The sequence below is a fragment of the Eimeria necatrix genome, genomic scaffold (assembly GCF_000499385.1).
Source record: "Eimeria necatrix Houghton genomic scaffold, Enh_scaff496, whole genome shotgun sequence".
Taxonomy (NCBI): domain Eukaryota; phylum Apicomplexa; class Conoidasida; order Eucoccidiorida; family Eimeriidae; genus Eimeria; species Eimeria necatrix.
In genome coordinates this window covers 13,690-27,400 of record NW_013654374.1, presented here as the reverse complement: position 1 = coordinate 27,400, position 13,711 = coordinate 13,690, and the positions used below count along the sequence as shown (strand labels likewise).

Below are 13,711 nucleotides of genomic sequence, written 5' to 3'. Positions count from 1 at the left end.
CCCCCACCCCCACCCCCACCCCAAACCCTAAACCCTAAACCCTAAACCCTAAACCCTAGCGCACCAATGGTGCTTTTGGGTGCGAGGATGAGGTGCGGCCCGGGGCAGCTGCGCTCATCTCTCAAAAAAGCCAAAAGGGCAATTGTTTGGAAAGTTTTGCCAAGTCCCATTTCGTCGGCGAGAAGGCCATTTAGCTGCCGGTCGTGCTGCTGCACCAGCCAGCGCAGGCCCTCCAGCTGGTGGGGCTTTGCTGCAGCAGTCACGCTCGCGGGCACTGCAGCAGCAGCAGCAGCTCCCGCAGCTGCTCCGCAGCGTCCCGCTTCGGGTTGTAACTCCCGCTGCATATCAAACGCAAAAAACTGTCCCCCAGCTCCAACAGCATCTGCAGCTTCCCAGCCTTCGTGCCGCCACGGCTGCTGCTGCTGCTGCTCCGGCTGCTGCTGCTGCTGCTGCTGCTGCTGCTGCTGCCGCTGCTGCTGTTGCTGCTGCTGTCCCCCCCACGCTCTTCGGAGCCCTCTGCTGCAGCCGGCGCCATCTTCCCTGCTGCTGCTGTCGCTGCGGCGGCTGCACCTGCTGCTGCGCTGCTGCTCTCAGCGCACTTCACAGCTGTTGCTGCTTCTCTGCAGCAGCGAGCTCACCGCATCAGCTGCTGCTGCTGCAGTGCCTGCTGCTGCTGCTGCAGTGCCTGCTGCTGCTGCGGACGCAGCTCTACAGCTACTACGGAGGAACAGACATGTCGCGGCAAAAGAAGCAACAGCAACGCCTGCTGCGGTTGCTGCTGCGGTTGCTGCTGCTGCGGTTGCTGCTGCTGCCGTCGCTGCTGCTGCTGCTGCTGCCTCTTCGAGCGGATGGGAAGACGTTCCCGGCGGTGTTGCTGTTGCTGTTGTTGTTGCTGTTGCTGCTGCTGCTGCTACCGGTAGTACTGCTGCTGCTGCTGCTAGTGCATAGCTTCACGCTGCGCTGCTCCGATAGCTCTCGTTTGCTGCAGCAGCAACAGCAAGCAGCAGCAGGACCCTCCACGGGCCCTGGGACACCAAAAACTGCTGCTAGGGGCCCCACGCGCCAGCCGCTGCTGCTGCTGCTGCAGCTGCTGCAGCAAGCTGCCGCGGGATCGTGTGGCTGCTGTGCCCAAAATAGCAGATGCAGAGGGCCCCTGGCCCCAACCCTAAACCCTAAACCCTAGGCCCTAAACCCTAAACCCTCGAGCTCGAATATATGGTATTTGCCTTAGTTATTGAGGCTTGTGCAGACTGCAACTAATGGAAGGTTCGTTGCTGCTGCCGCCGCTGCTGCTGTTGGCTGCAGCCACTGAGCTTCGGCTGGTGCTCCTTTGTGTTCCCCTTTGTTTTCGATTCAAAATAAATTAAATTAATTAACCATGCAAATAATTCAGTGTTTAAAAGGCAATAATTTTACTTAGGTGTACATACACGTGCAGGAAGGCAAAGACACAGAAACGTAGGCCGCTCAACCTGTTGCCGCGGTTGCTGCTGCAGCAGCTGCTTCTACTGCTGCTGCTGCTGTTGCTGTTGCTGCTGGTGCTGCCTTGTCTCTTACTGCGGTTGCTGCTGGCGCTGCTGATCCTACTTACTCCTGCTGCTCTTTGCTATTGTTGCTTCTGCTGCTGCTGCTAGCTCTGCTAGGGCGAGCGCCGTTGCTGTTGCTGCTGCGCTCACCGCTGCCGCTTCTGCCTGTTTGCAGCTTGAGGAGCCGTTGCTGCTGCTTACGTATACCCTGCTGCTGCAGGATGGTCTGCAGCTGCTTCAGGATACGCTGCTGCTGCTGCCGGGGCCTGCTGTGCTGCTGCTGCTAGCGGCGCCTGTTGTTGCTGCTGCTGCTGCTGCTTTCGCGATCGAGCTCCTGGTGCTGCAGCTCTGCTGCGAGGCGTTCCCTCGGCCAAGAAGACAAACAACACGTTATCTGTTGCAGCAGCAGCAAAAGCAGCGGCAGCATTGCATCAGCAGTGCATGCTGCAGTAGCAACGCCACTGCAGTACTAACAACACTGCAGCAGCACCAGCAGCAGCGCATGGCGCGACAGCGCTGCAGCTGCAACTGCAGGCTGAAGCGCAGGAAGGGTAGCTGCCGCAGCAGCAGCACAAGCGCAGCAAGCACGCTGCAGCAGCAACGGCACTGCAACACGAACCGCACTGCAGCACCAACAGCACTGCAGCAGCAACGGCATTGCGCACTGCAGCAGCAACGGCATTACGCTCTGCAGCAGCAGCTGCTGTTGAGGGGAAAGAGGCAGAAGTAATAAAGAGACGCTGCAACCAAGAGAAAAGAATAAAGTGCAGCAGCAAAGTGAGCTATCTGAGGCCTGCTTCTGCCGCTGCTGCTGCTGCAGCAGCTGCAGTAGCTGCAGCTGCCACTACTGTAGCACTGTAGCGACGAAAGTAGCGGCGCCAGTGATGGAAACAGGCGTCTCTTAGTAGGAAGCTGGTGCTGCTGCTGCTGATGCTGTTGCTGCTGCTGCTGCTGCTGTTTGCTCCTGCTTGCTGCTGCTGCTCCAGACCCAGTGCTATCCTCTAGCGCTCAAGGTTTCCCATCGAAACGCAGCTAATAATTGAGCTTCTTACTGTCACAATTGTAGACACATTTAGGGTTTAGGGTTTAGGGTTTAGTGTTGAGCATCACGGGGCAAATAGTGGGTCAAAGGCAGAGGCAAGAAGGTAACCCACAAAGGGCCGCTGTCGCTGCTGCTGCTGTTGTTGCTGTCGCTGCTGTTGTTGTTGTTGCTTTAGCTGTTGCTGCCATTGCCGCTGTTGCTGCTTCTGATACTCTGGCTGCTGCTGCAGCTCGTCGTGCTGCTGCAGTCAAAAACCCTAACCAACGTAGCTGGATCTCTCGTTGCTGCTGCAGCTGCAGCAGCGGCCACTGCAGCTGCCTCAGCCGCTCCTGAAGCTGCTGCAGCCGTTGCTGCTGCTGCTGCTGCTGCAGCTGTGTGTCTCACGCTTGTTTGCGCGGTTGGTGTTTCTCAGTGCTGCCCTTTCTTGCTGCTCCTCCGCCCATGCGGCGCAGCCCTGCTGCTGCTGCTGTTGCTGCTGCTGACGCTGAACTCGTGGACAGCAAGAGCAGCAACAGCAGCAGCAGCAGCCTGGAGCCTGTTGCTGCTGCTGAGATGAGCGTGCTGCTGCAGTCTCTTCCGCGTCTGAACTCGGTTCGCACTGCTGCTGCCGCAGCAGAACCTGCTGCTGCTCCTTCCCCAGCTGCTGCTGCTGCCTCCCGAGGGCCATTTGGCCTTTTGAGGCCCTTAAGCGCCTTCTCTAGGTCAGCAGCAGCAGCCGGGCTAGGCGACAGAGCAGCAGCAGCAGCAGCCATAGGAACACCGGCAGCAGCGGGCTCGAGGGCAGCCGCAGCAGCAACAGCAGGCTCTGGGCTTCTGCACTCCGCAGCAAACAGCTACCGAAGCAGCAGCAATTCCCTTTCGGCAATCCAAGCAGCAGACGAGCAAAGAGCAGAAGAAGCCCTAGCTGAAGGTAAGCAACAGCAGCAGTAGCACTAGCAGCAAAGGCAGCAGCAACCGTAGTTGTGAAACAGCAGCAGCTGCAGGAGCTGCAGCAACAGCAGCAGCAGCAGCAGAGCTTGAATTATTTCTGGTGAGCGACTAGCACAGGATAAACTAGCACAGGGTGGTGAGTGCAGCGACAAGCAGCAACAATCGTGCTACTCCTGCTGCTGCTGTCGTTGCTTCTGCTGCTGTTGTTGCTACTCCTGCTGCTGCTGCAGCTGCTGCTGCTGCATACCGAGAGGCTTGGGCTTGTTTCCTGCGCTCTGTTTCACTGAGCGGGGACGAAGACAATGCTGCTGCAGTGCAGGCAGCAACGGCAGCAGCAGGTGCTGCAGCAGCAGCCTCTGCTGCTGCTGCTGCTGCTGCAGCAGCAGGAGAAGCAGGAGTTATCGAAGCAAACGCGCTGTCGCTTGAGCTCGCAGCAGCGGTGCATCTTGCGCAGCAGCTCGAGGTGACCGCTGCTGCGTAGCTTCCTGCTTTTGCTGCTGCGTCTGCTGCTTGAACCGCTGTTGTTTTTGTTGCTCCTTCTTCGGATGTTTTTGCTGCCGCCTTTGTTGCTGTTTGTGCTGCTCCGGTTGATGCTGCTGCTGCTGCTTCTGCTGCTGCCTGTGATGCTGCTGCTTCTGCTGTGCTGCTTCTGCTGCTGCCTGTGATGCTGCTGCTTCTGCTGCTGCTCGTGGTACTGCTGCTTCTGCTGCAACTGCTTTTCCTGATGAGTGGTTGCAGCCTCGCTGCCTCTGCTGATTCTGCTGCCTCCGCTTCATGCCAACGGTATTGCTGCAACTGCTACTGCTGCTGCTTCTGCTGCTGCTGCTGCTGCTGCAGGCTGCGGGACGCACTGACGAAGCCATTGACCTTTACAGCAAGCTCATCAGCGACTCGAGGCTGCCTGAAACTCGGAAGTTGTAAATATTTGTTTTCTATTTCTTTTCTTTGATTCATTATTCACTCACTCACCTCTTTGCAACTTGTTACTGATTTATTTTACTTTTTCTGCTCTGTATCTACTGAAAGAACTCTTCCATTAAACTTTAATTAATTATTTAAAATAAGTTTATTTATTTCTCTTTCTTTCTCTCTCTTTCACTGAGAATCAAATTGCTACAAATAAGGCAAAATATTTATTCTTAATTTTTTGCTTTTTTCTATTTTTGCTGTTTTCCAAAGGTTCCTTTTCTGCAACTTTTTCTTTTGTTGTTTCTTGCTCGTTTGCAAGCGAAGTGGCGAGTTAATTTGACCATTATTTACAATTTTTATTATTAAATTTATTTTTATTCATTCATTGATTGCTTGTAGTGCTTTTTTGCTGCTTTTAGGCTCCGATCAAATGTGGGCTCTTTGCTGCTGAAGCAGCAAAAACCCTCTGAGGCTCTCAAGGCCTTCAAATCTGCTCTTGATAATGTTCCAGTCAGCAACAGCAACCAGGTTCGCTCCTGCTGCTGCTGCTGCCTTTGCTGCTGCTGCTGAGGCTGGGGAGTGTTGTGGTGCTGGCACTGGCATTGCTGCTCCTGCTATTACTTCTGGGGGTGCTGCTGCGGCTGCTGCTAACGGCGCTGGGTTTGAGCTTCATCTCTACCTTCTTGTGCTGCTTATGCTGGTGCCATTGCTGCTGCTGCTGTTGCTACAGCTGCCGCTGCTTCTGACAGTGCTATTGCTGCTGCTGTCGGGCTTGTTGTTGCTGCTGCCGCGTTTGCTGCTGCTACAGCCTTTGCTGCTGCTGCTGCTCGTGCAAGCGCACAAGTGCAACTGAACTCTGAACGCAGCAGCAGCAAACAAGTCATGAAAAGGAATTCTACCGGATCAGAAAAGCAAGAAGAATTATATAAGTTAAATTAAACTATGTTTCGCCTTGCAGGGCTACAAACACCTGCGGGCGAGGTTACTGGGGTGTATAGGCAGCTGCTACTTCTGCCTCGGTCGTTTTTCAGAAGCAGCAGAGGCAAATGAGAAATCTCTCGAGGTAAATCGCTGCTGCTCATTTGCTCACGTTTTCTCCAAGATTTTTCCAGCTAGGTGGCCAGCTAGTTGCCCAGTCAGCTGGCCACCTAGCTGCAAAAGTTCAGAGGAAGCATGAGCTAGCTCCCTGAGTCGCTGGCTAGCTAGCCACCTAGGTAGTTAGCCAACTCGCTAGGTAGGCACCTTGTTAGGTAGCTGGATAACTGCAGCTACCTGTAGGGCTGCATATTAGGCTAGCTAGCTAGCTGGCTAGCTAGCTAGCTAGCACAATAGCGAGTTTTGTAGCTAGATCGTTAAAGAGGTAGGTACGAAGTCCGCTAGCTAGCTGGCTAGCCGGCTCGCTGTCTAGCTAGCTAACCAGCTAGACGATTAGCTAACTAGCTGGCTAGCTAACCATTGGGTACTGACTAATAAATAAACTGATCAGACGCGGCACAAAGAAAATACAAAAAAATATTGCCTGCTTCGAAAGCTCTGAAAGCAACTAATCATCTAGAGGGTTGTTTGGCGCAGCTGCTGCCACCGCTGCTGCTGTCGCTACTGCCGCTGCTGGTGCTGCAGTTGGCTCCACTGTCTGCTTCCTCGCTGCTGGTGTCCTTCAATTTGTTTCTTTGCTGGGCGGCTTTGGGCGACTCGGAGCGGATGCAGCATTTCTTTGTTTCTCTTTTACTGCTGAAGCAGGAGAAAATGAAAAGAGGTATTAAATCCATTGAGCAGCTCAGCTACTTGCTGCTCTAGGAGCCTGCTGCTGCAGCGTTCCTGCTGCTGTTGCTGCTGCTGCACAGCCTGTAGCGTCTGCTGCGCAGCACTTGCTCAAGGCTGCTGCTCCTGCTGTCCCTAAACCTTTTAACGAGCTCTATATTTTGGAATTTAGGGTTTAGGGTTCAGGTCTTAGGATTTAGGGTTTATAGCCCAGGGTTTAGGTGCTTTACAGAGTCGGAGGACCTCAAGGGTTGTGTTGATATATTCTCTCTAGAAGACGAAGAACCAGTAGTAACAGCAGCAGCAGCGCCTCCTGCTGCTAATGCTGCAGCAGCTCCAGCTGCTGCTGCAGACTCCTCTGCTGCTGCTGCCTGCTCTGCCGTCACAACAGCAGCAGAAGCACCAGCAGCAGCAGCAGCACCAGCAGCACCGAAGGTAGAGACTTCTTTTTTGAATGAAGACGAGTGCATTCTAGCTGCTATGCGTTTATTAGTTTATTTTTCGCCGAGGCAAAAAGGCGAAATATACCAGCAGGTTATAAACGCCCTGAGGCAATACGGTCAGCAGCAATAATAAATAAGTAAATATATAATATATTGTTCTTATGGATGTAGCAAATTAACTACTTAATTAACTCAATCAACCGGATTGATTAATTAATTAATCTATTAGTCAAATGGCTGATAATTAATTTTTTATCATTTGCCTATTTATTATCCGAGCAGCTCACTGTCGAATTCGTGAGTTAACTTATTTACTAATTCATTTAACAAGTATAAATTAATCAGTTAATTAAATATTATATTCACGATTAATTTATAAATAATTCTTTTCCAATTACTCTTCAGGCCTCGAAAACTTAGCCGGTGAAGTGGAACTCGAGAGGGCCATGGGGTGGCTGCGGGAGGGTAGGGAAGAAGCAGCAATTGCTGCCTACAAAGCATGCAACAGTAACAGCAGCAGCAGCAGCAGTAGAGTTTCGCTGCTCAAAGCAGCAATTAACTTGTCCTTCATTTTCGTACTCGAGGGGGACTTGCAGCAAGCGGACGCCTACGCAGACATGGCGCTTGCTGCTGACAGGTGAAGCAGCAGCAGTACCAGCAGCAGCAGCAGCAACAACAGCAGCAGGGCACGCAGCAGCAACAGCAAGGGTAGCAAGTGCGGCTGCTGCTTTACTTCTGCGCCACCGGCACCAGCAGCAAAAGTAACAGCCGATGTAGCAGATTAGCATTAGCCTCAGTGAAGACAACAACAGCTACACTCAAATCAGCAGCAGCAGTAGCAGCAGCATAATCAGCAGCAACAGCAGCAGTTGCTGCTACTGCTGCTGATTCTGGCTCTTCCCCACGTGTCTGGGGTGTATGCCGCTGTGCCCACCCCTGATTCGCTTCTTACATATTTATGTGCTTTTTGTTTCTTATTTAATCCACAGCTTTTGTTGGTTTACATTTTAATTTATTTTATTTGCCAGACCTGTGTTATGTGACTGCTTATTATTTGCTTATATGGATTCCGGTTGCGATGAACGCGCCTTCTATTTGCTGTTCTATTTGCTCATATACACGCATGAGGGCACGGTTGTTGCTGCGACTGCTGCTGCCGTTGCTGTTGCTGTTCTTGCTCCTGCTTTTGGCGTTCACGCCCCCACCACTGCCGCTGATAGTAATTCTGCTGCTGCGCCCTTGAGTCCGGTGATGCTGCTGCTGCTCTTGCAGGAGCAGCGCTAAGGCGCTAGTGAACAAAGGCTGCGTGTTGCTGCAGCGCGGGGAAGCCGCAGCAGCAAAAGCGAGCTTTGAAAAAGCATTTGAGCGAGACAACAGCTGCCAGGAAGCTTTGTTTAATCTCGCTGTTGCTTGTCATAAACTGGACAGGTAGCAGCAGCAGCAGCGGCGTCAGCAGCAGCAGCAGGGACATTTTAGAAAGCGGGGAGGATAAAATGCAGTGTATGGACAGTGTGTCGTTGCAGTGCTCGTAGCTTTTTGTTCTGCTGTTTCTGCTGACCATTTGCAAGATTCACCATAGGGTTCACGGTTTAGGGTATAGGACTTAAGGTGTAATCACCTGAATTCGTTTAGCGACAATGGTTAAAGTTGATTCTTGAAGCTTTAGCCTCATTTGTTTGCTGCAGCCACTAGACTCTGAGGTGTATTAAGGTTTGTTTAAGATTTAAGAAAAAAAACAAGCATTTGTAAACACAGATGTAGAAGAAGGCTTGAATAGAATTGTAAAAGCAGCGACACAGGTACATAAATATGTGAAGATGCGCAAGTGTACTATTTAGCTGCATTCATATTCTTCATATACTACTATATATTGGCAATAACGTACAGATATATATATATATATTCATATACATAAGCACTATATATTTATGTTTTTTTCTTCTTATTTGATTTATTCTTCATTATTTGATTAGGAAGGAGGAAGCGGTTTCTGCCTTGCTGCGGCTGCGGTCGCTCTTTCCCGCCCACGCTGAGGCACTTTTCCTCCTCGCCAAAATATACGAGCAGGTACCCAAACCCTAATCCCCAAACCCTAAACCCTAAGCCCTTTCAACTCCCTGCAAACCAGACCGGCCCGGAACGAATCTTTGGGTCTTCTTCTCTCGACGCTATAGTGCCCGCATCTCCCTGGAACTGGCAGTAGATGTAGGAATGCACATTTAGGCAATTAGCTGCGCAGAGTGCCCAGAACTATATGTAGTGGCTGCTGTCCACATGCTGTGCTTCTGCGGCCCAAAGCAAGGGCAGCTGGACTCAGCGCTAGAGGCTCTGGCGTTGCTTGCCTCGCCATCTCTGCGACCACAAGACGCAAAAGTGTGGAAAGAAATGGGGCGGCTCAGCGAGAGCTTGAACATGCGCCAAGAGGCCCTAGGCCACTACAGAGAGGCCTACGGGTACGCTTATCCAGGCACCACACCCTAAAAACACTAAACGCTCAACCCTAAATTGTAGGCCCTAGGTTGTGGACACTGTATGCGGGCCACAGAACTAGGCGAAAGCCCGGCCGCCCTACACAGAGGCCTGTTGTAGCAAAGACAAGGCGCTTAGCCCTAGTCTCTAGCCCGAACCTGAACTGCCGTGGATGGGCCTATGCATGCAAAGGCTAGACTCTGAGCAGCCAAGATTCAGTGTGTTGACACGCAAGGGCGTGGTAACATGCAATGTAACTAACGATCAAACACACTCACTTCTACACAAAGTCATGAATTCAACATAATAGGCCTTAGGTGAGTGTAGCAGTGACTACTGGTACAATTTCTGAACTCCTTAGCGTAGGAAAAGCGCATAGCCAGAGAGATTTATAAGCTGCGATTCAGTACTGAGTGCTACCGTCTTGGACTTTACAATTTGGCTACGTCAGGCTACGTCCTTGGGACCTCGGGACTACAAGCTGGCTAGGTGTGTATTTGCTGCGCGAGGGATCGTACACTGAAGCGATTGACTACTTTTCTTTGTCTTCTTTGCTTCGACCGAAAGAACTAAAATGGAAACAACTGCAAGCCTACTGCATGCGCAAGGCAGGGCTCCTGCCGGATGCCTTGAGACTCTATGAAGAACTTCATGCACTAAACCCTGAGGACGCTAACGTAACTAGAGAGTTGAACAAGACCAAGGCGAAGCTCGGAATGCTCAAAGATAGGCCGCTCTGACAGCATAGAATTAGGACTGCGAAAGCGTTAATTGAGAGCTCCTCAGACGCTGAAACCGCTGAAGCAGTGGGCGAGCTATGAGCTGTGAAATTAAAGGCCCCATAGTAACAATCAAAAGGTCAGAAGACTCGGGCTTAATTTGGCGCTGCCACACATACGCTTCCTTGGTCGGCCTGAACTTCCAATGGCAATCCATCTCCGGGCATTATCCACCTTCCAGTTTCTAAAGCAGTACTATATGTCATTTGAGCTTGCCGGAAAATTATGGGAGCGTTCATGAGGCAGGTGAGTGTAGAGCTCATGAGAATGCATGCCGCTGTGGGCATTTGGAGAAAAATATAAACAAAACAATGCGAATAGTTCCTCTTAAAGTCTATGAACCTCATGATAACAAAAGCCGGCGCATAGAAAGCTCTACTAGCCTTCTGTCGAGTTTCGGCCCTATGATAAGGTCTAGGTCGTGCAGATCCATTTGAGCCACACTTGACAGACAATTTAGAAGCCAGTTTGTACACAAGTCTGAAAAATTTGTTCATAAGTCATCGACACGATGAAAGATCGGGAACATAAAGGGGGCACGTTCTCCTCGAATTGTTTTAAAAAGATTTTCCTTTCACTTTTATACAACTTGCAGCTTCTTGCGGAACCTTACTATTACGATCAGCTACTGTACAGACGCCTGAGGGCGCAATTCCCTAAAGCTTGACGGCAGGCTAACTGTGAAAAGGCAAATGCAGGATTGTGAGAAGGGTCAGTAAGCTGCAGAGGCAACTGTATTTGCAAATAACCTGAGTAGGCGATGTCATCGTTTAGGATCTGATTTGTGCAATGCTGTTTATACTTTTACTTAGTTGCTCTACATTGCGCTGGTGGCTCTCATAGAACACAACATATATGGGACCAGCATGAGACTCCGCACTGCAAGCTAGCAAGGTGCCGCCACCCGCCCAGCCCACTGGATCGGATCAGGGTCTGTGGGGCTGGCTAATGCCGATGACACTCTTGGCCATCTGTGTACGGACACTACACCAAGTTAGCAATTGGCTCCAACCTCCCTCTTAACGTGCGTTCCAGCCGTAATTCTGAAGGCTGAGTGCCACGGCATTTGCCTAGAGGGTGCAGACAGTAAAGCACATCAACAGAACGGAAGCCACCTCACCTCTTGCAGTTTGACGTAACCATGCTGAGCAATATTACGATGAAGAACTCATACAAGACACTCCTTTGATTTATATGGCGGTTTCCCAAAATTGAGAGAGTCCTCTATGAAGACTGTTCCGAGTGACAGTCTGAACGAAGCTAGCTGCGCTAATTGCCACTTTACTGAAGTTATGAAAAGAGTTGGCATAGGGGATTTTTGCGTCGATAAAACGGAACAAGAATGGCGTAGGAAAGAGTGACGAGCCTTCACGACTCAGTGTGATTCTCTGTTCAGTATATTTGACTAACCATCTTATACTCTGCATTTTGATTAACAAACTTCACCAACTCCTTAATTCATATTGAACAGTGAGAAGCCACAGTATTTTGTCCCCTTTACGTAAGTTGGTTATCTGCGTGCGTGAAGTAGCCCGTAGAATCATGATACAGGGGCAGAGCTAGCTCTTTCGCTCTATGTATTCTTTGAGTCGGTCCTTAGTACCATTTTACCCAATTCTCAACCCTTCCATGCGGCCAAATCACGTTGTATACTAGAAAACAGAGGTTTTGAAAATTGCTAAGCAGCAGTTGCTGCAGGAGAACTCGTGAATTTACAAAAACCTCCTAAGCTTCAGTAGGCGTATTCAAAATTAGATTTAATGCTAGCAGCCGCCTCATTCTGGCCGCTACTCAGTCGGACAAATGCGACTGAGCCCTCGGCACAACTAAACTAAGTAAGAGTCAGAGGTTTTGCTGACAGTGGAAAATGGCGATTCATTCAAAGAATGGCAATACAGAGGAGCAGCAGAGACGATAAAGTAAGATAAAAATAACGTCATTTTGCGTAGCTAAGAGGTTGGCTGGTTAGGTCCCTGGCTAGTCGTGGTCACCTTGCCCCGCGCGTTGTGGGTGTTTATGAAGATAGTCTCAAGAATAGCGAGTTGTTGTCGCATCATCTCGATCTGTAAGAAAACCGCACTAAAACAGTGCAAGCCGCACTTTAGAGTTGGATGCATAGGTCATGACACTTCTGTTGCTGAGGCTACTGGCTATCGTTTGCATCCATCTGCAGGCATTTATACAACCCACTTCGTTGGCATGCTGTTTGACGGCTGCATTATACTCTTCCGTCATTTGACTGCAAGACACAAACATCGCAGGTAGCGAAAAAGAGGATTAAAAGGTGCCCACGTAAACTAATGCAGGTCAAAGCGTATCAGAATCCTGGTGCCTATGTGCTGCGATTAGAGCGTGACAAAACATCAAGGTTTCGATCAAACTAACATGAAAAATCACGAAACCCGTCGCATTGGTATTTGCTTCAAATTTTCTTTCAGTAATCATTGTCTCCACCAGTTCTACCGAATATTTCAGCATGCTGGAAAACACGCGGTCGTTTGTCTCAACCGGGTGGTCAGCAAAGTGCTGAGTCGCGTCTGTTGAAAAGGTTATGTGAGCACTGTGTTACAGCATACGCCTTTGATGTCTCAATCTTGTTCTTCGTTATTGCCAAGGTTGCTTTCAGTTCCTCATTTTTCTCTCGCAGTTCGTCCAGCTGCAAAAGAGCGTATCCACCTTCTTTTGATAAGTCAACACTTTTTCCTCACAAGCCTGCTATCAGAAGGAGGCAACCTGATGTGACCTTGCTGTAGCCAGTGTAACTCATTGTGTGCGCTACCAGCATTTCGTGCAAAGCCATGCCTGCTCCTCGGTAGCAGTCGACTTGATTCCGTCGCTTTGTATTTGTTTAAGAGCAGAAAAATTGATGGAGCTTTTGCAGAGGACTTCCAGGGCAGATATGGTAAGTTTAATTTCGTCCTTGACTCTGCGCAATACAGAATGAAATAAATGACCAGCTAGAAATACCGTAGCGTATTGCAGCTACCAGCAAAGTCTTGCAATTGATTCTGAAGCGCACCTCAGCAGAAGTAGTGCCCGTTCAGGACAAAGGATTGCGATTTGTCGAATGAGCTCATCTGTAGCGAACACATGCTTGCGCATTTTAGCATCGAAAACTGCGTTAGGTAGTTTTTCGCTTAGTGTTCACGAGACGCCTACCCGGCCGAACATGAAAATTCTTAATGAGTTCTGCACGCAGTCTACTGTGAGTTTTCGCCTTGACATATAGAATAGCTCTTCATGTAAAATCCAGAACCTGTGCCTACCGAAACATTGAAGTACAGCATCATACCGACATGCACACACGCCAGTTTCCGATGCTCGTCTTTCCAAAAGCTGTATATCTAGCTCTTCACGCGTCTTCAATACATCCACTCGATCTGCGGCCGCTGTGCTTACATGCTGAGAAATGTTGCATCCCCAGCATGCACAAGCGCGTACAAGGCACAGAATAATGTATAGCGAAAGATAAAATTTGGCTCATCCTGTTGACCCTTGCTGCCAGTCCGCTCTCTAAAGCTAGCAAAAAAGTGAGCAAGCAAACTCTACAATTATGCTCAATAAAGCATGTATATGCAGGCATGCCTGAACAAATAAACGATCTCCTTCCCTCCAAACAAGAGGGGGAAACAATGCATCGAGTACCGCCTCAACAGGTACTCTTGATCCTTGCGCCTCTCTTTTTATTCGCTCTATAAGAGCCTTTGTATCTCTAGTTTCTTCATTGCTGCTCTCTGACAGAAGAGCGGCAGCTTCTGCAGAATCTGGAGAGATTTCAACGCAGGGTCCGTAGCGCACCTGTTAGTAACGACAGCCGAACGCAGATCTAGATGCATATAACTGCTCTGGCAT

At 50.1% G+C, this 13,711-nt stretch overlaps 4 protein-coding genes across 4 annotated transcripts; 2 read left to right on the top strand and 2 right to left on the bottom strand.

The window, feature by feature from the left end:
- Positions 1-259: 259 nt before the first annotated feature.
- Positions 260-535, bottom strand: ENH_00058240 (hypothetical protein; the record flags this gene model as incomplete). Its single annotated transcript, XM_013581803.1, has 1 exon — positions 260-535. The coding sequence occupies one exon, from the start codon at positions 533-535 to the stop codon at positions 260-262; it is 276 nt and encodes a 91-aa protein (XP_013437257.1).
- Positions 536-3,009: 2,474 nt separating this feature from the next.
- On the top strand, positions 3,010-3,979 carry ENH_00058230 (hypothetical protein, conserved; the record flags this gene model as incomplete). Its single annotated transcript, XM_013581802.1, has 2 exons — positions 3,010-3,478; positions 3,645-3,979. 2 exons carry the CDS (start codon positions 3,010-3,012, stop codon positions 3,977-3,979), a joined length of 804 nt encoding a protein of 267 aa, XP_013437256.1.
- Positions 3,897-4,361, bottom strand: ENH_00058220 (hypothetical protein; the record flags this gene model as incomplete). The annotated part of the gene is made up of 1 exon (XM_013581801.1): positions 3,897-4,361. The coding sequence occupies one exon, from the start codon at positions 4,359-4,361 to the stop codon at positions 3,897-3,899; it is 465 nt and encodes a 154-aa protein (XP_013437255.1).
- Positions 4,362-6,108: 1,747 nt separating this feature from the next.
- ENH_00058210 (intraflagellar transport particle protein, putative) lies at positions 6,109-9,820 on the top strand (the record flags this gene model as incomplete). The annotated part of the gene is made up of 6 exons (XM_013581800.1): positions 6,109-6,163; positions 6,401-6,727; positions 7,017-7,248; positions 8,585-8,678; positions 8,910-9,064; positions 9,532-9,820. 6 exons carry the CDS (start codon positions 6,109-6,111, stop codon positions 9,818-9,820), a joined length of 1,152 nt encoding a protein of 383 aa, XP_013437254.1.
- Between the last annotated feature and the right edge of the window lie 3,891 nt (positions 9,821-13,711).